This window comes from Macrobrachium rosenbergii, chromosome 51, assembly GCF_040412425.1.
Source record: "Macrobrachium rosenbergii isolate ZJJX-2024 chromosome 51, ASM4041242v1, whole genome shotgun sequence".
NCBI lineage: Eukaryota > Metazoa > Arthropoda > Malacostraca > Decapoda > Palaemonidae > Macrobrachium > Macrobrachium rosenbergii.
This window is the reverse complement of record NC_089791.1, coordinates 39,330,747-39,354,882: the sequence shown is the minus strand read 5'-3', so window position 1 is coordinate 39,354,882 and position 24,136 is coordinate 39,330,747. Positions and strand designations below refer to the sequence as shown.

The 24,136-nt window shown below is 38.2% G+C and overlaps 2 protein-coding genes and 1 long non-coding RNA gene across 6 annotated transcripts in view; 1 reads left to right on the top strand and 2 right to left on the bottom strand.

Moving 5' to 3' along the window:
- LOC136833330 (uncharacterized) overlaps positions 1–11,788 on the bottom strand; it is a 24,674-nt gene extending 12,886 nt beyond the window's left edge. The window contains exons 1-3 of one of the 2 annotated variants that reach the window (XM_067095331.1): positions 11,521–11,788; positions 6,598–6,706; positions 1–29 (exon numbers count right to left, since the gene is read on the bottom strand). The exon at positions 1–29 is cut by the window's left edge and continues 57 nt beyond it. In XM_067095331.1, the coding sequence (XP_066951432.1) occupies positions 1–29; positions 6,598–6,706; positions 11,521–11,577 (195 nt within the window). In that variant the 5' untranslated portion in view covers positions 11,578–11,788. The remainder of the gene's footprint in view (positions 30–6,597; positions 6,707–11,520) is intronic. The other variant, XM_067095332.1, reaches the window with a different exon arrangement.
- LOC136833333 (uncharacterized) overlaps positions 1–12,488 on the top strand; it is a 24,883-nt gene extending 12,395 nt beyond the window's left edge. Inside the window, exons 3-6 of one of the 3 annotated variants that reach the window (XR_010851440.1) lie at positions 6,158–6,237; positions 10,055–10,336; positions 11,731–11,831; positions 12,350–12,488. This is a non-coding gene — a long non-coding RNA (uncharacterized lncRNA). Of the gene's footprint in view, positions 1–6,157; positions 6,309–10,054; positions 10,337–11,730; positions 11,832–12,349 lie in introns of all 3 variants that reach the window. The other 2 variants (XR_010851441.1, XR_010851439.1) reach the window with 2 other exon arrangements.
- LOC136833332 (protein JTB-like) overlaps positions 11,942–24,136 on the bottom strand; it is a 31,216-nt gene continuing 19,021 nt past the window's right edge. The window contains exons 3-4 of the mRNA XM_067095334.1: positions 17,521–17,614; positions 11,942–13,825 (exon numbers count right to left, since the gene is read on the bottom strand). Of these exons, the coding sequence (XP_066951435.1) occupies positions 13,663–13,825; positions 17,521–17,614 (257 nt within the window). The 3' untranslated portion in view covers positions 11,942–13,662. The remainder of the gene's footprint in view (positions 13,826–17,520; positions 17,615–24,136) is intronic.

Genomic DNA, 24,136 nt, shown 5'->3' with positions numbered 1-24,136 from the left:
AAGACCTATGTAGGACCTCACTTCCAGTTCTAAGTGAAAAAATTAAAGGTTCTTAACTTGCAAATGAATATAAATAATGTTTATAAATTTCTTTGTTATTATAACAGTGAAAGCTGGAGTTTTACATCTGATAAACAAAAATTAAACATTGGAAGAAGAAGGTAAAAATTTCTTAAGAGAAGATCTAAGAATATTGTAATCATAAGTGTCTATATACAATCCCATATTGTAAATAAGTGTCTATATATACAACCCCAAGTTGTAAATAAGTTGCCTTTATATAACCCCTAGTTTTAAATAAGTGTCTACATATAACCCCTAGTTTTAAATTGCAAAACATTTGTGCATAAATTGGGTATTAAAATAAATATTCAAAGCCAATTGAAGAAGTAAAAGTTAATTTAACACATACAACTTACCTGTTAGTTACATATAGCTTTAGTCTTGACGTCACGGCAAAATTTCAAAACGCGCGGCAGCGCCAGTCCGAATATCGGGTGATCGCCCTTACCTGCCCTCTGTCGGGGTACTAGGAACTATTCCAACATGCTTCAGAATAATTTTGCCGTCACGCCGGCGACATTGTTGTCGGTACTCGAGCGAAATTTCATTGTATCTGCCTACATCGAGCTGTTTTCACTTGGTGAAGTACTCTTTGTTGGTTTGCGGCTTTGCCAGTTATTTTTGTCACCTATTTAGTCAGGTTTTCTGATAATTATGTCAGATTCTGGGTCTTATACCTTTAGGGTTTGCAGCAAAGGCTGTAAGACGAGGTTGGTCAAGGCTAGTCTTGATCCTCATTCAATTTGTGTGGCTTGTAGAGGTCAGGAATGTTCATATGAGAGGAAGTGTGATGAATGTGTCAGTATGACTGAAAAAGATTGGAAGGCTCTATCTAAGTATGTAAAGAAGCTTGAGAAAGATAGAGCCAGGAAAGCTTTAGCTAGAAGTTCTTCTTCTCTCTCTCAGAAACCGGAATCTCCCTTAGCTATGCAGGAAACTTCTATTAATATCCCCGTGGCTACTAATATTCCTATTCCTGACTCTGATATCCCTGAACCCGTTACCGTGTCTGAGTATCAAGTCCAGATGGACGCCAGATTTAACCTTATTGTGGGCGCCATGGAGGATATTGGCGTTAATGTGAAATCCCTTCATGAGCGTATGGATTCTTTCCAAAATATTGTGAATAATTTAAGTGCAGTGCAAAGTGTTAGTGTGGTGGAGGAGGTGGTTGCTCGGCCTACTCGTTCTCCTAGACCTAAGCCTCTGTCAAGCCCCTGCTCCTGGGAGAAGACATGCTGAAAGTCCAAGGGAGGCGAGTGGGGTCTGCTCACGAGCAGCCGCCCCTCGAACAGTCCTGTTGTTTCCCAGGCTGTTTCAGAGCGCCGTTGGAAAGGCGACTCAAGGAAGTGTCTTTCTTCAAGCTCCAGTGATTAGCCTGCAGAGGCTGGAGATTTCTGACGAGTCTAGACCATTGAAGAGGTCCAGGAATCTTTCGCCTTCAGCGGTTCAGAAGAAGAAGCCATTTCGCTTATCACAGCCTTCCTGTAGTTTTTGGGAGAGTCCGGAGAGATTTTCGTCGTCAGAAGAGTCTTCTCCCAGGCGCAAGGCTCATGTGCGCAAGAGGTATAAGACTTCCCATTCGGTGTTGCCCAGCGTTCCCGGTGTTTCTCCTTTGGTTTCACGTAAGCCTATTGTGGCTTCTGCGCCTCTTCCTCATCACGATCCTGGCTCTACTGATCATCGTTCCCCAGTTGGATCCTCGTCTACTCATGACTTTCTTCGAGCGATGCACAAGAAAATTGGAAGAATTCTTGGCGGGCTCGGAAGGCCTGGTTCTTCTCCAGCTAAGCCTTCTGAAGTGTATTTGATGCCTCCTCCTTCGTCTCGAGCTCTCGGAGCGCCCAGTACGAAAGCTCCTCCTCGATCTGTGTCTCTTGATCCTCCTTTGGTTCAGGATCAGGCTCGTACGCCTAGTCGGCTCTTCTTTTCGCACCTCTGGATAAGAAGTACCTTTTCCCTCAAGAACTTGTGGCCGAAGTGTCGAAATCCCTTACTCAGAAGTCCACACAGGACCTTTTGGCGCAATCCACTCGGAAACCAAAAGCTCCTCAACCTTCTCTGCCAGCGCAAACTCGTCCTCTAGTTAATCAAGATAGGCCCTTTCGTGGCAGGCCCCTCACCCGTACAGTATCTCGTTTCCGGGGCAAAGCAAGATTTGTCTCCAAGACTATCAAACCTCAAGTAAAAAAGTGATCTGCATGTCCTCCATGCACTAGTCGGAGCCAGACTTCAGCAGTTCTGGCAAATTTGGGAGGAGATCGGAGCGGACCAGTGGACCACGTCCGTGCTAAAGGAAGGATATTCTATCCCCTTCCTCAAGAGGCCCCCTCTTGCAACAGAACCTTTAGCTTTGACAGCATATTCCAGCAACTTAGAAAAATGCTCGGTTCTGAGTGCGGAAGTAGACTCCATGCTTTTAAAAGGAGCGATAGAGATCGTGGAAGAAGTCAACTCTCCAGGCTTTTACAACCGCCTTTTTCTTGTTCCAAAGGCCTCAGGCGGCTGGAGACCAGTCCTGGACGTGAGTTCTCTCAACCTTTTCGTGGAGAAAACCAGTTTTCGATGGAGACGACGCAATCCGTCCTCAATTCTCTTCGTCCGGGATTGGATGGTCTCAATAGATCTGCAGGACGCTTACTTTCACATTCCGATCCATCCCGCGTCCAGGAAGTTTCTTCGCTTCGTTTTCCAGGAGAAGACTTATCAGTTCAGGACTCTGTGCTTCGGTCTGTCCACAGCCCCTCAAGTATTCACAAGAGTTATGTCCACTGTTGCCAAAGCTCTTCATCTCAGAGGAATAAAGATCTCTCTCTATCTCGACGATTGGCTCCTTCGTTTCCCAGTCTCAGCCTCAGTGCTTGGAGGATTTGCAAGTAACTCTCGACTTGACACAGAAGCTAGGACTTCTAATCAATTGGAAGAAGTCTCACCTATCTCCTCACAATCCAGGATCTATTTAGGAATGAGACTGGAAACAGTTCCTTTCTGGCTTTTCCGTCAGATCAAAGAATCTCGGACTGTCTCGCAAAAGTCCAGAACTTTCTGGATATGGATACCTGTTCCGCAAAGGCTTGGATGAGCCTCCTGGGAACTCTGGCGTCAATAGAAAAGTTTGTCTCCTGGGGAGACTTCACATGAGGCCCCTTCAATTCTACCTCAGGGAGCAATGGAACAGGAAAACGCTTCCAGACTCCTTCTCCTTTCCAATCTCGGACCTTATCAAGGAAGATCTAAGGTGGTGGTTAGATCAAGAAAATTAGAGAAAGGTCTCTCTCTATTTCCGTCGAACCCGAACCACGAACTGTTTGCAGACTCGTCAGAAGTAGGATGGGGAGCGACGTTGGGTGTAAAAGAAATTTCAGGTTTGTGGAATGCGACAGAAAAAGAATGGCACATCAACAAGAAGGAGTTGAAAGCAATCCACCTGAGTCTCGTACACTTCCTACCATTCGTACAGGGACAAACAGTTCTGGTTCATTCAGACAGCACCACAGCGTTGTCTTACATAAAAAACAGGGGGGCACTCATTCTTACTCCCTCAGCGAGGTAGCAAGAGACCTCCTTTTGTGGGCAGAGAAGCACAAGATTCTGCTCCTAACAAGATTCATTCAGGGAGCCCTCAACGTGAGAGCGGACTCCTTGAGCAGGAAGCACCAGGTTCTGTCCACAGAGTGGATTTTGCACGAAGAAGTGTGCAAGTCGCTGTGGAGACTTTGGGGTCAACCTCTGGTAGACCTGTTCGCGACGAACAAATCGAACAGGCTCCCAATCTTCTGCTCTCCTGTCCCGGACCAAGCAGCCTTCCAGACGGACGCAATGCTACTGAATTGGTCGGGTCTGGACCTTTACGCCTTCCCGCCGTTCAAGATGTTAGGTGCAGTGTTGAGGAAATTTCAGCACCACTCCAACACCAGGATGACTTTGATAGCCCCCTTCTGGCCTTCCAGGGATTGGTTCCCAGTTCTCATGGATCTCTTGATCGACTTCCCGAGGAGCCTTCCAAACAGAGTAGATTTACTCAGACAGCCCCACTTCAGGAGATTTCACGAAAACCTGTCAAGTCTGCGGCTAACTGCGTTCAGACTATCGAACGTCTACTCAGAAGCAAAGGATTTTCGAAGAAAGCGGCTCAATCCATCGCTAGAGCCAGAAGACCATCTTCGATCAAGGTCTATGAGTCCAAGTGGAATATGTTTCGTTCATGGTGCAAAGATCATGACATTTCCTCTTCCAGAACCTCGGTGACGCAGATTGCGGATTTTCTTCTGTTCCTCAGGAATAAGAACCTTTCTGTATCCACAATTAAAGGTTATCGTAGCATGCTGGCTACTGTTTTTCGTCACAGAGGTTTGGATATCTCTAATAACCAAGATATAACGGACCTTATTAAATCCTTCGGTACCTCTAAGAGGTCAGATGCTAAAGTTGTTTCGTGGAATCTTGATGTAGTCCTGAAGTGGCTTATGTCTGAGAAATTTGAACCTATGGATTCTGCTTCTTTAAGAGATCTTACGAGGAAAACCTCTTTTTAGTTTTGTTAGCTACAGCTAAGAGAATCAGTGAGATCCACGCCTTGGATAAGAGAGTAGGATTCTCTGCTTCAAAAGCAATTTGTTCTTTCAAACTGTTTTTATGGCCAAGAACGAGACCCCTTCGCACCCGTGGCCTCGCTCTTTTGAGATTCCGAGTCTGTCGGAATTGGTAGGTAAGGAGCAGGAGAGGTTCCTCTGCCCAGTCAGAGCCTTGAAATATTATTTGCGAAGGACTAAAGATATTAGGGGTCCTTCAGATTCCTTATGGTGTTCGGTCAGGAACCCTCTTAGACCGATGTCCAAGAATGCCATGTCCTTTTTATTAGAGATCTGATTTCTGAAGCTCACTCCAATATTTCAGAGAATGATTTGAAAATGTGTAAAGTGAAGGCTCACGAAGTGAGGGCTATCTCTACTTCTCTCGCTTATAAAAGGAACCTCTCCTTCAAGATATTGTGCAAGCAACCTACTGGAGATGTAAGTCTGTATTTGCTTTGCATTATCTCTCGCAAGTACAGACAGTGTTTGATGAGTGCAGCACGTTAAGGCCCTTTGTTGTATCTGGCACGGTAATGGGTAAAGGGGTAAAGGAGGATTAACCTACCTTTACTTACTTGTTTTTTGGAGTGTGAAGGTTTTTTACGGTTGTCTGTGAGGGTAAGTGTTGGATAGTTTTACCCCACAGTTGGTTTTGGTTTTTATGGTTATGCTTTTTCTTTGGTGTTGGGTGACCCCTTTTGTAATTCATGATGTTTGTGCTGCGCCCTGAGCAGGGGCATACTTGTGGTATTGTCACGGCCATGTCCTAGGTGACTGATACCCAGCTTAAGCAATCTGCGACCAGGTCATTATACCCTTTGCGGTTGCTCTAAGGATAGCAGGTTACTGAGGCAGTAACTGTGGAATCAGCTACCTTAGCAGGTGAGGAACTAAGAAATTTTCTACATTAATAACCTTAATGTTTCCAACAACTCTTTTTAGCTGTCATTGCCCCACCTCCTAAAGGTGTCAATCAGCTATATGTAACTAACAGGTAAGTTGTATGTGTTAAAATGACATTTTTATTCTAAAATAATGTTTAACACATACTTACCTGTTAGTTACATATACGAAAGCCCACCCTCCTCCCCACGGGGACAGGTAGGCAAATTATTCTGAAGCATGTTGAATAGTTCCTAGTACCCCGACAGAGGGCAGGTAAGGGCGATCACCCGATATTCGGACTGCGCTGCCGCTGCGTTTGAAATTTTGCCGTGACGTCAAGACTAAAGCTATATGTAACTAACAGGTAAGTATGTGTTAAACATTATTTTAGAATAAAAATGTCATTTTTAAAAAGTGAGCTCTCTGTGACACCATAGTTTTAAACATTAACTTTAACTTCTATTTTATTCGTGTAGTCATAGTGGTAGTTTTATTTGTTAGCTTTGTCCAATGCTTGGTGGTAGAAAAATGAAATTAGTACACTACTAGAAAATGTTTAGCTCGTTGACTTGTAGTAATCAGCATTATTTTAATACAGTACTCATCAAGAATCTCTCTCTTTCTCTCGCAATCAGGTCTTTGAGGACATGGCAATGCAGTAATGGTACAGTTGCAGCACACTGCTCACAGACTCTGGTTAAAGCCCCCAGGCCAGGTGAGGAAAGGAGTATTCGTAAGCAGTAGTTATGGACAAGTACATTAGTTGACTGATGTGGAATGTAGTGGGTGGGTGGAAAAGAACAAGAATTGTAAAAAATAATTAGCGAGTGATCAGTGCACTGTCAGAATGTACACTTATCAACATGAGGTTGTAGATGCAAGCACTCATGAGATTGCTCTCTCTCTCTCTCTCTCTCTCTCTCTCTCTCTCTCTCTCTCTCTCTCTCTCTCTCTCTCTCTCTCTCTCTCTCTCTCACGCACGCACGCATGCATGCACACAACACAGTTATTTTTTACCCGGTTGTAACATCTTCAATTTTATTCTTTATTTAAATAATAATTTATCACTGCTTACCATCAAATATGCAGACATCAGACTGTGTTGTATTGCCAGGATCATCACATACATTTGTTAATTCATAAACTTTCCATGAATAGAAACCCAGTGTGCCCATGGACGCCAACTGATTTGATAGTAAAGAAAAAACAATGTTATAGTAATTCTTCTGTAACATAGTTGTTTATATTACTACAGTACATTTTTATGAGTAAAGTATGACATCTTGATCCAGGGATCACAGCATTGGCTCAGGAGCGAATGCTTTTGGGTAAAGGCACATAAAATAGGAAAAAAAAGCAGTGAATGATAGATAATGAAGTGAGAAGTTTAGGAAAGGAAGAAAGGTGAGTGCTAAGATTTGAAAGACAGAAGACAGGACTTCTACACTTGCACAAAAAAATTAAAAAAGAATTAAAGGACCAAAATTAAGAAATTGAGTTCTTGCAAGAGTAGATAGAATTTATATAAATGTGAGAGTAATAGAAGTATCAGTAGAAGATACTGTGCAGTATATAGAAGTCAGTTAAGAGGATGAAGAGTGGAAAGTACCAAAGTAGACAGGATTACACACTAGATCCTTTAATATGGTGGTAAAAATGTGTTTAGTTTGGTGTTCAGGGTGTGTAAGCTTTGTATGGGACAAGAGAAATATTTTGAAATACAGTAGTTGGTAAGATGAATTATTGTTCCTTTGTCAAGGTGTTAGAGGTGATTGTAAGAATTAAAGGCCATACCATTTGTTTAGTATACAGTACTTGGAAAGATGTACAGTAGGATTTTATTTGAGAAAATAAGACAGATGACAGGATTAATAAGGGAAGAGCAGAAAGGGTGGTTAGATAACAAAGAGGGTATGTGAATGAAGTGTTTATTTTGCAGTACAATCGACCCCCAGTAATTCGCGGGGGATGCATACCACAACCCCCTGCAAATAAAATCTGTGAAAACTTGACACCCCTCTAAAAATGCTTATGACTGCCTACAGTATTTTGATCGTTCAAACACCAAAAAAAAAACTCTAAAAATGCTTATACCTGAGTAGTTTAATAGTTTTATCACAAAAAATGCATTTAGTTACGAAAATTATATGAAAATACAGTAATTAGGAATATTTCTGTATGAAAAATACCACAAATAAGCGAATTTTCAACAAATAATGTGTATATACGTTCCACAGAAAGATTTGCCAATAGGTGAAGGTACAAATCCAGAACCGTGAATAGGAGGTGGTCCATGTAGTGGTGTAAATGGAATAAGCTGCTTTTGGCATGTGATCAAACTAACACATATTTAATGGGTAGGGTGGTAAAAATCACTGGTGTGGAAGGTAATTTGTTGAAAATTATTTTAAAAGTTTTATGATGGAAGCAAAGTATGCATTAGATTATGTAAACTGGATTATGATGGGTTTGACGTAAAAATAGGAATGAAATGAAATAAGTGTGATTGGGAACAGGAAAAAGAAACAAGAGTTTTTAGAGTATTTGTTAGAGGAAGGTTGGAAGCAAATATTACAAGATTAAGCTCAAGGTGGTACAATATATGGAACCAGGAAAACATTGTCTAGAATCCTGAAATGGTGGAAGGACAGAGGCAGTTGGTTTTTAGGTATTTGAAGGTAAATTGATGGGTGATGGTAGAGTGATGAAGGTAAATCTCAGGACAGGAAGCAAGTAGTCTAGGAGGGTGTATGCAAAAGATTTGTGAACAAGGAGTGTTTGTGAGAGCCAGATTTGGAATTTGTGAAGGGATTGTTGATCCAGCTCTCATTTATGGAAGGTAAGTGTGAATGTTTAATGTTGATGAAAGGAAAAGAACATTGAAGCTATTGAGTTGAATTGTCTTATATGAGGAATGAGAATTATTAAAAAGGTGAAATTTTTGAGACACTGGAAGTAATAAAAATGTTGATAAAGGCAAAAAAGCTATCAGAGGGTTGTAAAATGGCCTGGTCATGTGGAAGGAATGGAGGCAGGTTAATTTTAACTCTTTTTATTGTAGGGATTTTAAACATTGATGATTGTTTTGCTTTCCCGAGGTAATCCTCTGTAATGCAGGAGCACTGTAACTACAAATTCATATAATCCTTCTTGGCATTTTTCAGATTGTAACTGTAATACTATACTACTGTACTCACAACTTCAACCAGGTGTTAGTGATGCCAGTTAACACATAATTAATCATTTCATCATCCAAGTGAAAGTAAAACTTGTCATTTTCTTTCTACCAACTAACAACATGATTGAAAGTTTTCTTCCATACTAAGAGTGAAGTACTGTAAATAGTAGTACAGTATCTGGCACTTTATCAGCACCTCCTTATCTTGATCCTTAACAGTGTGATTCAATAGCTGGAAAATGCTAAGGAATTTATGAATCAAATTGTCTCACATGTAGTAACCGTACATAAATTGAACAAACATTTGGGGTTGTGACCAAAGTTCTGTGTAATCTATTTGTATGTTGTTTATTCTAGTTTCTTTGGCCACATGAATTAATTGAGTTTTAAATGATTAATCTGAAAATCAGTTTCATTCTTGGATGTCCTTCAGAATGTCTTGAATAAGAAAATTAGTATTTGCAAATTGTGAAGGTTCCTGTACTGAATATCAGACTTGTTAAAGTACATGTTCCCTCTCATCCATGATGGTATGCTTTTATAAACCTCAAAAGATCTGCATGTCCTGTCCCATTTATAATTAGAGTTGTTAAAAAAATATGAGCAGAGGATTATAATTAGAGTTGTTAAAAAAATATGAGCAGAGGAATTAATTTCTTTTATTAGGCACTGTGATTGCAGGTTTTTTAGAACTGTATATAGCACTTTCAAATTCATTTTATTAGAATCGCTGTGTCTCTGGGGCTAAATTCATTTACAGCTAAAGAAAAAAAAAGAATAAAGGATATTTTGAGAATTTGGGTGATTTTTCATACAAATTTTTAGGTTGCATGGTTTTACCATTGGCTGCCTGAAATAAAAATACTGTATAAGTCATAGCTTTATCAGTTTTAACAACAAAATAATGCTCTGTTACACATAGCAGCCAGTTTGACAAAATTATTCTAAAACAGTGTGCTTCATTACTATATTTATCACCGATTCCATAATGTAGTCATCAGCCCTATAATTATTATAAAACTGTTATGACTAAACAGTTGGTGTTCCATCCTCTCCCCAGTATCTGTCTACTTGGCTCTCTCCCTTTCCCAGTGGTTTCAAGATATAAATTAGTGGCATTCAAGATTATTGCAGCTCTTAGGTTAACCAGAATCCCTTTGTATGGAAAATCAAGTGTCTTGACTTTTCAAGAAACATTGCATAGAGGTTGTATTAAAAAGCAGTGCAATTTCAACTTCAGTGAACTAAGTTAGTCCTTATTGTCCTGCATTAAAGGTCTGTTGATACTATAAAGCTTGTCTCAAGACTTTTCACAGAGAAGCTAGGATTAAGATGTTTCTTCTCACAATTGCAGGTTACTGACTCCCGCATATCTTATCTTCATCTTTCAAGAGATCCCCAAAGCAAAAATTGCTCTTTTAGAGTTCTGTCCCTTGCCAAATACTGTATATAAAATCTGTTGGAACAGAAATAACAGCAGGATGTGACAATCTTATCAGTGGAATACAGTAATGGAACAGTGAAGCATACACCACCTCCGTAGCTTGGGTATTTTCCATCCCCAGTGGCAGTGGCACTACAGCTGCTCTACCATTAGTGACCTGTCCTAGGGAGAAGGTTTGTTGTGCTATGACAGGTAGGTTAAAAGACCCTTGCCACATTTGATCATCATAAGAGGACTGGGCTTGAGATGAATTTGACCTTAACCTTCATTCTACTTCATGTTTCAGAAGCCAGTAAAAGTTTCAGGAATGTTAGAAATATCTTTCAACTGATGAGGTCGTTTAGAAATTGTGACCAAAAATTAATATTATTTTTGGACAATATGCCATGGATGGTCAGCATTCTCAGAAGGGAAAGTAGTGGGAATGCATGTTCTGTTATGTTATTCCAGTGATGCATGAGGGTCTTAATCTTGCTAGCTGCTGAATTTCTGAGAACTTTCATGTTTAACATCAAATGACCGTATTTTTATTAAACACTAGTTAAGCAGTAACTCCAGTTTATTGAGGCTGTTGTTCCTCTCCTTGTTGCTCTCACAGTCCAGTAAGTGACCAAGGTACCAGTTGACTTCTCAGGCGTAAAACCAGTCAGACAAGCATTTTCAACAATTCTTCAGTATTTTCATGTTCTGCCCAACCATCATACTTCTCTGTAATTTCCCAGGTGTAATGTATCACCTTATTTCTGTATCCTGATGTGTTCTCTTCATTTATATTTTTGTGATGACTCTCCATTGACTTGTTCTCCAGTCTTTACTCAGGATGCTCTTGTAGCTTTACCATGTTATATTTAAGGGTTCTTGTCAACTCTGACATTACATTTTCCATCGACTCATCGTGAAGTCAATACCCTCCAGTTGATATTAACAACAAAATTCCTAGGCATATAAGCAAAGAAATATTTTCTTTTATCTCTTATTTGTAATAAATTTTCCATGGTGTACTGCTGGTTGTAAGGTCATTTAGGAGTTGAAATAATTACACAGATTTGACGTCAGCCAAAATTATTCTTTGGATGACTTCATTTGCAGTTACAAAATCTAAAGGGTTGAAAATTTCTATGAGATATTTTGCTCACATTTAAAATTTTATGTAACTTTCCCCTTTCACACTGTTTTTGTTCACCCTCATCCACTTTACATTAGATTTTAATCTAAACATTTTCTTTCATATTGTATTAATCCAAGTAAAAATTCTAAAACCTACATTTAGGACTTCAAATGGGGTTTTATAATTCACTTTACTGTACTGTACAATACAGTATCACAAAATTAAATTCTTGACTTAGAACTATAAGCACTTATTTTTTAAAACTTACAATTGCAAATGATGACACTAGGATTCCTGAGATTATTATTCCCTTGTAACTGTTCATATTTGAGTTTTCTTAAATCAAAGAAATAACCAACTTAATTATGTATTGATAAAATATTTCTTTTTCTGATTGGAGGATGCAACTTGGTATTTTTACTGGCTTTGCAACTGAGAAATTTTTCACTGATTTGTTAATTTGAATATTTCTTTTTAGGGAAAAGACGTTCATATATTGATGGACAGTCAGTAATACCACTCTAGCAGTTAGTTTGACACTGGCAACTCCCTCCTTTTCATAATCGATCAACAATACCGGTCCTAATTTTTCCTCTTATCTAATCTTAGTAGCCAGACTGCTATCATACCTTGATTATACAAAAACACAAGATAGCAAAAATGGGGTAGATGGGTTAAAAAAATATGAATAAATAAAAAGCTTTATATTGTCAGTAAATTTACAGTGTCTTGCATGACAAGCTTATTACATAAACATATAACACATATATATAATAAAATCCAAATATTTTTTATCACAAATTTAGCTTAGGATCCACAAACATCAAACCATATACAGAAAAATATTTCAATTTTACATAAAATTTTCCTTATAATACATAATGTGAAGTATCACACAATTTTTTATGTAAGCATTAAAGCTCTAGCAAACTACCTAAAAATCGGACTTCATTGGTCAACAACAACAATGTGTACAAGTTTCCTTCCATTATCTTTTCATATTTTATTAAATAAAATTATCCCTTTCAAATGCCTTGTATGTCAAGTATAAATAAAATTTTTTTAATATTAAACTCAATCACTTTTTTTAATTACAGAATTTTTTCAGAAAGCAGTTTTCAGTATTGCTTGCCTGGAAGTTTACTCAGAAGCAACATTGTGAGACCGTGATCTTTGCTGCCATCACTTTAAAATTGATTTTACTTTGTACATTATGTAACAATAAACACACGCCCCATGCTGAGTTGCTCATTATGAGCAATAAAAGGTAAGTGCAGGAACTACTATGTCAATAACAGTTCCTATTACCCATGTAAGCTATGATATGACACTACGTAATGTAATATTTGATTATCAATCATAAATACATATTTGTACAGGATTCCATATGAGCGAACATGCATCTATATCACTGGACTGATTAGTTAGCAACCTTGAAATTGAATGTGGGAAAAGTCAACACGTGCATTTAATGATAAGATCTAATTAAATATCCTATGTACATTGCAGTCTGCTTGTCGGTCCATTTGAAAAATCCTCAAAGGATCAACAGTTTTAATACTGGATTACAGTAATTTGGCAAAATTTATACTACACCATGGTTTGTACTCTATGACCTCATTTTATTGTTGCTTTGAAGAAGTGTAATTACCCATGTTTATGTTCCTTTTCCTTCATGAAATTTGTAATGCCATGGCAAACAAGACTCATTGGAAAACAAAAGCATTTGAATCAAAATTGGTAAAATTTTGGGTCAAGGTAAGAAAAAATCTAGTAAGCCAATATCTCAAATATAAAAGTTAAATGTGCTAAAAAAAAAAAAAAAAAAAATTTTTTTTACCAGATTTATGTTAATAAATTTTTATATTGTAAAAGTAAAAAACATGACAGATATTCGGGAAGTTATAGTATACAATACAGTGTAACTACATTTTTCTTTTGTCTTAGTTATGGAAGATGGAGTTATTGAAGAAAACTAGAACAAGCTGACACAATCTAGTCTTGATTAACAATTTTTCTTTTTTCCAGTATGAGAAAAGATTTTATTTAATGCATTTTTCAAATATTCAGATAAAAGGATGACATATAACCCCCAAGAAAATGAGTTTTTGTAAAGCACAACAGCATGAAAATCAACTGGAGGGTTTCTGATGGACAACACAGAGATCTCTAAAACAGTTTAATTTTAATCTTTAAAAAATATTTCAAGCAGGAATGGATTCAGAGATAAAAATTTTAATCTACCACTCATGAAGTCCAAAGAGGAAGACAGTTGTCTTTATTATAAATATGACTAAGTATTTTGATGCCTAGTCCCTATATGATTCAGCACCAATGAAGCATAAATTTTGCAAAGTGTACTGAAGATTTAATTGCAGATTGAACATTGGTATTTAGTAGCAAATAACAATCATACACCGGCAGCCACTTGACGTTGTATTCTTTGCAAGATTCGATGATCAAGGACCTTTTGTCTTGCAACAGTTGCAAGGCCTGCTATTACACCTACTGCACCTGCAACAGCTTCAAAAGTCCAAAAGTTCTGCTCCTCTAGCCATACTACACGATCACACCTTAAAAACATCATAGTTTTTTTATTATGTAGGTAAAATTATAGAAAATAATAATAAATAATGTAAGTAGTTTTTATTTTTCATAGGTATACAAACTACAGCCTTCCATATATGGAGTATCCTTCCTGTACATGCACTGGATCAGCTGGGTACTGACTAAATAAGGATGGTATCCAGGTAAAGATGGGGAGAGACGATGCCCTTTCTCGCCCAACTGATGCTACCTATTGTTGTTCTAGTCCATAATTCCTGTAGCCAGGAGATAGTGTTCTTGGATACCTCCTCCTTGCAATGTCCCGCACTTACAAAAAGGCACTTGCACTCTGCCTTGAGGCTTTTCGTCCCTATCCAGTAATTTTAGGATACGAACCGGGAACAGCAACATTTGTCTGGATCTCCACCAATGAATTTACAGAGAGAGGCAATTGAGAAACCCTTGAAGCTTGATTCCAGAACTAAAGGATTTTGTGTCTCAGCCACACTTTCCAGGATGAAAGAGAATAAGAGAGAGTGCCGGATGAGGTACGACAATCCACGCAACTACCCGACTCTCTTGGCTATGGCAAGGGCTAGAAGGAAGACCATTTTGAGGCTAAGATCCCTTTCCAATTACTAGATGAGGGTTCACACAGGACTGTCCTGAGGCTTCAAGTGCCAATGTCAGATCATACTCAGGGCCTGATCTCTTGAAGAGGGCACGACTGTTTGAAGCTCATCATACTATTTCTGGGGAGATGGGCAGGTCAACATCACTTAGGCAGAACACTGTTAACCAAGTGTTGCCTGATACCATTTAATGGCTAAGACAGACAGGCCCTTGTCTCAACATAGGAATATTAAGAAGTCTACTCACTGAAGAGAAGTACTGACTGGAGAGTGACCCCTTCTATGACACCAATCACAGAAGATGGCCTACTTCCTGTGGCAAACATTCACCCAAAATGTGTGGAGGGTGCCAGAAGCCAACCCCCCCCCCTCTCTCTCTCTCTCTCTCTCTCTCTTCTCTCTCTCTCTCTCTCTCTCTCTCTCTCTCTCTCTCTCTCTCAGATGTTGGATAACCTCCACCCATGAAGATGTAGTGACTGCACTGCTATGGAGAGAGGCCAACCAAGAGAGAGAGAGACAAACCCAAGTGGGATTAAAATGTACAAATGGCAACAGAAGAGAAAAAAAAGATCCTTCTGAGCTCTTAACACAGTGAAAAGCATACATGAATAAGGAAAGGGAGGCTTAAAGGCCCTGGAGAAGGGCAAAGATGATTCTTTAAGAATGTCTTCGGAATATCGACACAGTATAGAGTAGTACATGTTCAGACAGTCAACCAGATGAGGAAAGATGTCAAAGTGGCAAGGGATATAAAAGCTGCTGAAAACCTACAGAATGAAGAGAATGAAAACCAACTGGAGGCTGTTGACAGAGGGACCAATAAAGGATTTGTTATCTAACAAGATTAAGAAAGTCCTTGGGGTGATAGGAAGTGGAAAAGCCCAAGAACCCTCATGAATAACAAGTAATTTGATAAATGCAGATGTTTGAAGCAGTCAATGATGAACACCCAATAAAAATATAGGAGATAAAAGACCACAGGAGTGAGAAAAGAATTGGGAAATCACTATACAGTAGTAGGAAAGCTAAGAATGTTCAACTGCTGGAGCAACTTTGAAAATAATGGTAAAAATGTTTGGAATAATACTAAAAAGCATCAGGATGGCTTTTTATGGCATTTAATGAAACAATGGGGACAATAATGAGGCATTGCTAAGAAATCCACAGTCTCCTGGAAAAACAGGTTGTGTAATAAAAACCCACGGTTACATAGGAAACTATAATGCTATGTAAAATAAAAAAGCAGATTTTCAAACACCTGAATGGTGTTCCTCATCAGTGTTTGTGTTTTAAGTACAAAGCAAGAGGGTATTTTTCCTATGAAGAGTTTTAAAAGGGGGGGGGGTTGAGAAGATGACAACCCATCACGGAAGTACTGGTTTGGGTGTTGCTAGGTGATTCCGAATTCAACTGGTTTTAATTTAGACCACAGAATTAATTGGGATGGTGCATCAATTATTTTTTAAAGTGATGAATCTCACATGAAAAGATTAGTTGAAGGTGCTGCTACAAATATGGAAAAATCTTTTGAAGGTAGTAAGACATTTACAAATAAAGACCCTTTAAATCAACTGGTTTATTGCCAATAAAGACCCTTTAAATCAACTGGTTTATTGCCAAACATTATACAAAACTCTAATTTCAAAACTGATGTTGACCATGTGAACCCTGATGCTCTGCTTTCTCTTCCCTTCTCTCTCCCCAGATAGCCGATGTCCCTGTGGATGTTTCTGACTGTGGCACCTATGCAACACAAGAAGTCAGAGGATCAAGGAAGTTGGCGCAGTGGCTGGTTGAATTCAGAATCACCTGGCAACACCTGGACCAGTACTTCCGAGATGGGTTGTTATCTTCTTGCCCCGCCCCCCACTTTTAAAACTCTTCATAGGAAAACTACCCTCATACTTTGTATTTTAACATAAACACTGAAATGGAACACTGTTCAGGTGTTCGAAAGTCTTTGCTTTTGTATTTTATATAGTAATATAGATTATAGTTTACAGTAATGAAACATGAAAAAAAAGTACAATGCAAAGAATAAGATATGAGAATTTTACAAGAGTACTGAGAGACTAATTAGGTGGGCATTTCACAAGCAGAAAGAACTAGAAAAACTTGTTCGATTATTGATTTACTGCACTAGAACACAAGAGCATAGTGACAGGCATACTGAAAGAATTTTGGATGAATGCTGGTGTCTTATCAATTACCAGCACAGAATCCTTTGTTCACTGTAGTAATGGAGGATGCTACAAAGGAAAGTAGAGAAGAGATCCTGGGAGCTGCTATATGCAGATGACCTTTTGTTAACAGCAGAACCCGAGGATAACGATGTAGAAATGCTTAATTATGCAGGAGTGGAATGGAGAGGAGATACTGAAAACCAATGTAAGTAAAACACAAATCTGGTTAAAATCCAGAAGTCACTGACTAGCTCAGTGGCATTATTCTCCATCACGGTTATTCTTGTTGCTTTTATCTGTCATTAGCATATAATAAAATGGAACAAGAACAGGCCAGGTAGGCCACCAAATTCATAAAAGGTTCCAAGTGTAATAGACATGAATAGGTTACAATATGCACACCAACCCCCAAAAAATAACACATGTATACATTAGCACTTGTTCATAGGGTGTTAGTATAAAGCATTTTTAAAGAGTATTACGGGCATCAACATCCCAAATTCTCCCAGGAGACTGTTCCACAGCTTTGATGTACAGTACAAGAGTTGCATACAATCATTCCAAATGTAATGGACTAAATTTGTTAAAGATAGCCAAACATATCTCTTGATGATGATGTAAATCAATAGTTACCCTTGTTAGGAAAAGGTGAATCATCACTTAACTTGTTTTGTTTGTAAAATAAAAGTTCCAATTTGGCAAGAGAGATCTAAACAAGAAAACAGCAAAACCAAAGGACTGAAGCATGTGATTGTAATATTAACTTTATACATCTAAGTAATATCAGCACCAACAGATGATAGTTTTCAAGTGTTGCAAACAAGGAATTGTATAAACCAGTTTATTTCAGAATAGAATATTTGATACTCAAATGCAAAAGATAAAATTTTATAACCTTGAACTTACTTTTTAAAAACAATGCCAGTATCTTTACATTTAACTTTTTGCCGGTAACTTGCAGATGCACAAATTGGAGGACTGCTGCTCTTTTTCTCTAAATCTGTAAGAGACAGGAAGTGATAATATTGATATAAATAATGTTTTGTATATTTAGGAAGGAGACCCTATAACAAAAATTTTTTTAATAAAAATCATGACTGCATCAGTGAATGCATAAACTATTAACTTGTTTCTGAGAATTTGTGCATGTGAAAAAGTTACTGTATTATGTCTTCAAAAAACATATAAGCCATTTACCTTTTGTGCATATATTCTACATGAAATGAAGCTGTTCATATTGCCAATTAATACTGGAAATAAATATTGTGTTGCAATTTCTTTCTTCCTTTTCACTCTACTATATTTCTAATTCAGCTGCTACAAATTTTTTTCATATGAACTATATATTGTTGTACAAGGAGTATTATGCTCTAATAGTAAAATCTGTTCAAAGAACAGAAAGATAAAATTCACATATGTGTTAAGAAGTACAGCAGCAAGAGCCTTGAGGAGTACACGTAGAGTACGGCATTAAAAACCATGAAAGGTACACAATCCACAAAAAAATAAAAGCTAAAAAAATAAGTAAATCTTTTTCCCTCTATCTTATTCTACACAATATGGTATACTGTATGCACAGTACACTACTGTATAACTTTTGTAACTTTTTTTTTTTTTTTTTTTTTACTAATCTGTCTACACATCATAATATATACACTTTAATTTTTGTTTTTATTTTTCATTCTCCCTCATCTGTGTGCAGTACTGAAACTGCTTACAAGGGCCCAACTTTCAAGGAGATTTACAAGTCCTCCTCTTCCTCCCCCTCCTCCTCCAACACCAGTGTCATGGAGGTCCTGTATCTACTGCACGTCTTCATCCTAAAGACGTACTTCTTCAGCTTGTCCTTAGTAGCCTAGATACCCTGCAGGGGAGACCAGACAATGCCATACTCCTCCATCTGTATGTGCCACTGACCAACTAGCCTTGATCCTCTTGATCATTCCAAGCTTTTTCTGAAGGGTGTGACCTTCCTAGCCCTTTTAGGTGGTGGTCAGGCCATGCAAAAAATACACAGAACTGCACACACCAATAACAGCACCTGCAATACTGCAAGCACAACAAAAGAATGTTTGAGGTGAAAGCATCATGACATAAGATCACACCACAACCGCTCAAAGCTTGAATACCAAGAACTATGCAGAACAAAGGAGAGATGTGCTCTTTGCTACAAAGTGCACTGATACTCTGAGTGTAGCCAATCAGAAAAGGGAATTTTTAGTTCTCAAAACAAAATCAACCATTCAAAAGCAAAAACCACAATGAAGTACTATGACATGCATTTCTGCCAATAGTGTGAAAGTTTACATAAAGCACAAATGCTTGCCAACCCATGCACCTTCTAACCATATACTTTTGTACTGATGATGTAATATGTCTTGGCCAATAAAAGCGATAACAAAGTAATGTGTGATGATGACGTCCTGTGACTTAGTGCTTTTAAGCCAACAGCAGTCGCTAAAGCTCTCATGAAGTCAAAATCCTGCCTAACACTCCCAACCCATCCTGCCCAGCCTTCCCAACCCAACAACCAAAACTTATCCAGTCTACCACCCCCAGAATAGCTCTTTCTCAGCTTGTTTATGCCTGTAAGCAGCATTACCAAGGCTTCTCTCCACTCACAGAGTTGCTAATGATCTAAGTTTTTTTTTATTTTTATGATTTATATATATATATTTAAATATTTATTGTGGCACTGGGGACACTATGGGTAATGTAGATTGCCAGATAAGGTGTAACTAAAGGACTACTGAATATTTTTTTACTGTATATAGTTGTCCACTCCTGATACACTAGCAGTATCCTTTACATGGCTCACTGGGTTCCTGCAATTACACTTTTCTAATACTGAAAAGAGAGAAAGAAAACCTGTTTCACTCACTTAAGTACTTCAGTTTCTTACTTTTCTTTCTCAATTTTTTCATTGCTCTAGATATTTTAAAATGGCAAAACCATTTCTATCCCAAAAACATTTTGATTAAAGTAAATGATGGAACAATAAAAAGCATAGTGAGAGTGGAAACAAGGTATGGCAGAGCAGAATGCTAGTAGACAGCCAGTTTATAATATGGTATTTTCTTTGAAAAACCTTGCCCTCATAAGATATTTTCCTTTACCCCAATTGTAGTGGAAAGCAAATATGGATTACGCAAAAACCACGCTTTGTATTTGTAAAAGAGCTGCCAATTAACAGCAATATGAGCAAATGAGGGGATGAGAGAGTAAAGGACAAAGATGGTAATTAGGAAAAGGAGCCAGCAATGAAGCCGGAAGGGATGTAAAAGGTCTGTCCCTCTTCTAAGTACTTGCTTCCTATAAAGGAATATTTTAAATTCATCTGATCATTATCTATGCTCTTCACACCCAGCTGACATCACACTCCTGACTCCTATAACTGGCACAAATTGTGTGCCTACCTAACACTATAAAACACTTTGTGTATCTAATTCTATAGATTACAATCTGTTAATGCACAAAACACTCCTACAAAACCTGATGTTTTTGTTCCCACTATCAGTTAAAGACCTCGTGAGGAAAAAATACCAAGTCACAATACCTTGAAAAATCAGTGTCAACAGCAAAACTAATCAATGACTACCATCCTGAATGATGGCAAGAATAATTCTGATGAGAACTAAAACATTCAAAACACACCCAGTAAGAACAGGTGAACTAGATAGCCGTCTGAGACATCCATGCGATCTTTCATTTTGAATGCTGACAGCACCTGCTGGTGCAAAGATAGCTATCTTTAACAGTAGGTATGATTCATCCAAATAATATAGTGTAATAAAAGATTTGCCTTTTCTTCCTGTAACACCACAATTCCACATCAAGAAAACATCAATGTAAATTGATCAACTGCCTATACTCTTGCCACGACGAATAGATCTCTCTGGCGAGGCTTTTAAAGATCTGCCCTGTTGCCAGTTTACGAAAACAGGCTACTGACACGTGTGTGACAGACCTTTAAATGTCTTGAGACAAACCCTGAGGCTATACTTATAAGATTTTTGGGGCTTTTTTGATTTCCAGGTACTTTAATCTCCTTCCTACTCCGCCCTGCTCTCTCTCTCTCTTTTCTAAATCTTACGGCTTTTTTTTTACATATGATCACCTTATCTATTTTGTCAGTACTTGTAGATAGATGTACATTTATCATTATTACACAATTAGATACTTAAAAGTATTTAATTAATGCTATAGAAATAGGTGATATATTTCTTGTTCATTTTTCGAAATACGAATTAAAATAAACTTCTTTTGTCGCCTATATATTATCTATAACGAGGAGTAACGATCATCTTAAGTTTTAAAAGACTACTTTTTTCAATCAAACTTTTTTTCCACACCACCACTGAGGTAAAAGTCAAGGTGCATTTTGTTTTTTGAGAGAGGTTTCCCCTGTAGGCCTAATCCTCTCTTTTTATATATAATTTATTCAGAAAACTAGTCATCAGAGCTATCAGCTATGTTGATGACAAAACTGTCAACCAACTTGTCTACAGCCACATCTTGCCGGGCATCCTCTTTTTGAATTTTCTCTACGTGCTTTCGCTGCATTCTTCCAGTTTTCCTCCGTGACATTGTTCGATGCTTCTTGCACTAAAATTTTAAGGTCTGCCAGTTTGAACGTATTCTTTTTCGCCATATAAGACTTCACTTGAGCCCAGTGTAATTTTGATTGACCCAAGTTTCGTCGAGATACACAAATTTCTGCCCTGACTCCTTATGGCCTTCATCTCTCTCAAAAATCTTGACCGGACTACAGTTACATCTTGCCTTTCCAAGAGAAATTTATGCCCATCAACCTTCTTAAAAAGAGAGAGAGAGACAGAGATCTGTCTGTATACTGAATGTTTACTTTCTCTTGCCAAACTTACTGTTATGCTTTATTTCATATTTCCTTGCTTACCAATTTATTCTTTACCTACGATGTTAAGAAATCAAGGTATATGTAGAAACGAGAAATGCCTCCAGACATAATAATACCGTGATGACCGTGACCACCAAAAAGTGCTCCTAGAGAAAATCTAAGCTGCTTTACCCGTGGATTTAAAACGCACGTGATCCGTGTGTGAGGTACTGGCAACACCACCAAAATGAGATGCCATATTGATAGAAACTCTGATTCCGTTTCTTGTAATTGCTTAAAAAAACATTATCAATCGTGAACCTATGTAATAGACTTGGAATTCTGCGCAACGAAAAAGGTTTTATTTGATATCTGTAATGGGAGAAATGATTTTATCTCGCTGTTGTTATACATTTGGCATATATGCCTTACCTGCGAAGACCCAGACAACCACGCCAGAGAGATCTATACATTTTGGAAAGGGTATAGCCCCTTTAGCCAAAAGTCACTCTAATTCCATGACCAATAAGGAAACAAGATCCAAAAGAATAGCAATGTGCTATCATTATACCAATAACCAAACCATGCAAAGGGCCATCAAAATATAAACTATCTTCAAAAAGCTATCAATTGTAAAGTGCTGGAATAAATGGTGTACTTGAGGTTAATACAGTACTTAAAAACCAATAATCCAGTCTACACTTGACCCATTCGGTCACTTAGAAGGCCATAATCAAACATTATTTCAGCAAAAACAAAAAAGTTATTTTGAGACATCTAAAAGGCTAACGATACTACCTGGAGATGCGCTATATTAAAAACACTGTACTGTAAAACAATGTATTCATGGCCACCTACCTTTAGTCATAAAAACTCGCTTAATATTTGTTTATTCACGATATAGCACTTTATCGCTTCTCACTTGTTTACAAAACAGTTGTTTCGTTGAGACACTTTGTAGTACAGTATACTGTACAGCACTTTCAGGTGCAAACAGATAACATTACTGTATTCAGACATACAAAATGAAAATAAGATAAAATAAGATAAAAGATTAATACTGTACAGTCCTTACCAATGTACATTAGCAGTAAGATCAAATATTTATGGTAAGAAAAATGTACAGCAATCTGTGGAATTTAAGTCCCCAGCTAATGACTTTCATCAATATCATGGAAGAAATTATGCTTCTATGGCACTCCCATTAAATGTGTAAAGCTAACTGAAATCCATGAATGAAGCAGATGCATATTTAATGCTTACAGGGGTATTGTCATGTGGATATGTAGTAAATGGTGGGGTACTGCAAGGGAATATCATTTAGCCTTTGTTGTTGGCCCTTCTCATAGATTTTATAATGAAAAAAGTGGCTGGAGATGGAAGAAAAGGTTTAGAACACCATAAAGACAGAAACCTCACAAAACCTGGACTTTGGAATGTTGTTTTAATCAACAAACACTAAAAGATATGGAAAACTTGTTTAACAGAATGCACCATACATCTAGAGATGTGACTCAATAAATCTAAGAAAAACAGAAGCACTGAGGACAGAGTATGTACACACCAAGGGATGACATAACATTTGATGGAGAAAGGACTAATAAAGTTGAATACTTCAAATAAGACAAACTTTTAAAAGTAATTTGTATTTTTCCTAGGTATATAAACCAGCAGTCATTGAACTTTGTAACATGATAGTTAACTGGTGGAGATCGGGGTGAGCGGTTAATACCTCTCACTCACCTATGTCACCACAATTTCTCCCTTCAACAGCAGGGGCAGAGCAGGCCAGTCAAGGTGAGTTCAACATATAAAGAGCTCTAGTTTGTATACCTAAGAAAAATCCAAATCATTTTACTGTATAGGAGACTTGCTCCTTTGATGGGAGGTAGTTCCTGCAAATGACTGGAGTTCAATATCACCAAGAAATGCCATACTCCCAGTCATGCTTGTAAGCAGATGCCTTGACTCCTGTAAACTCCTAACAGTCTGGTGAAATGGTTGACCATAGCAGTAGAGCCCTGGGCCAGAGTACCTTGTCTTTTGGGAGGGTACTCAAGTAACGAATAGTTTGGAAATATCATGTTGGAAGGCAGCTTAATTCTGGCTGTTACCAAGTATTGGGTTCAGAATATTCTCTACCACATCCCTCCTCCCCTTGTATGACTCAAGAGTGTACTGTACTTTGTCCTAAACACTGCTCTCAAAAGAGGGATAAGGATGGAAGGATAGTCCAGTCATTAGACATTCACACCTTCGATCTTTCACTTAGCTTTTGATACTCGGCTGAGGTACTTCCCCATCCACCCGGAGCTCGGGAGCTTGCCCAACCTGTTGAGCAGCCACCACAGGTCCTAAAACGAAGTTATCCAGAAACTTGTGAGCGATGTCCCTCAGGTAGAATGCGGTTAAGGTAGTCTGTCTATGCCAGACATGCCCTCATTATTGGAAATATCAAAAAGTTCTGAAATGTGAGGGATGGCTGCATGCCCCAACTTTATATGCTTGAGTGAGAAGGGAGGCCAGCCTCCTCCTCGCAGGAGGCATAGATTTGCTTGATCACCTCATAAAGCTTGAAGGAAAGTGTTCCTAGGCCCCACCTTCTACCGTTTACCAGAACTAATGAAAAGCTTCTGTACTCCGGCCTCTGGGAATGGGTCTTTTTTA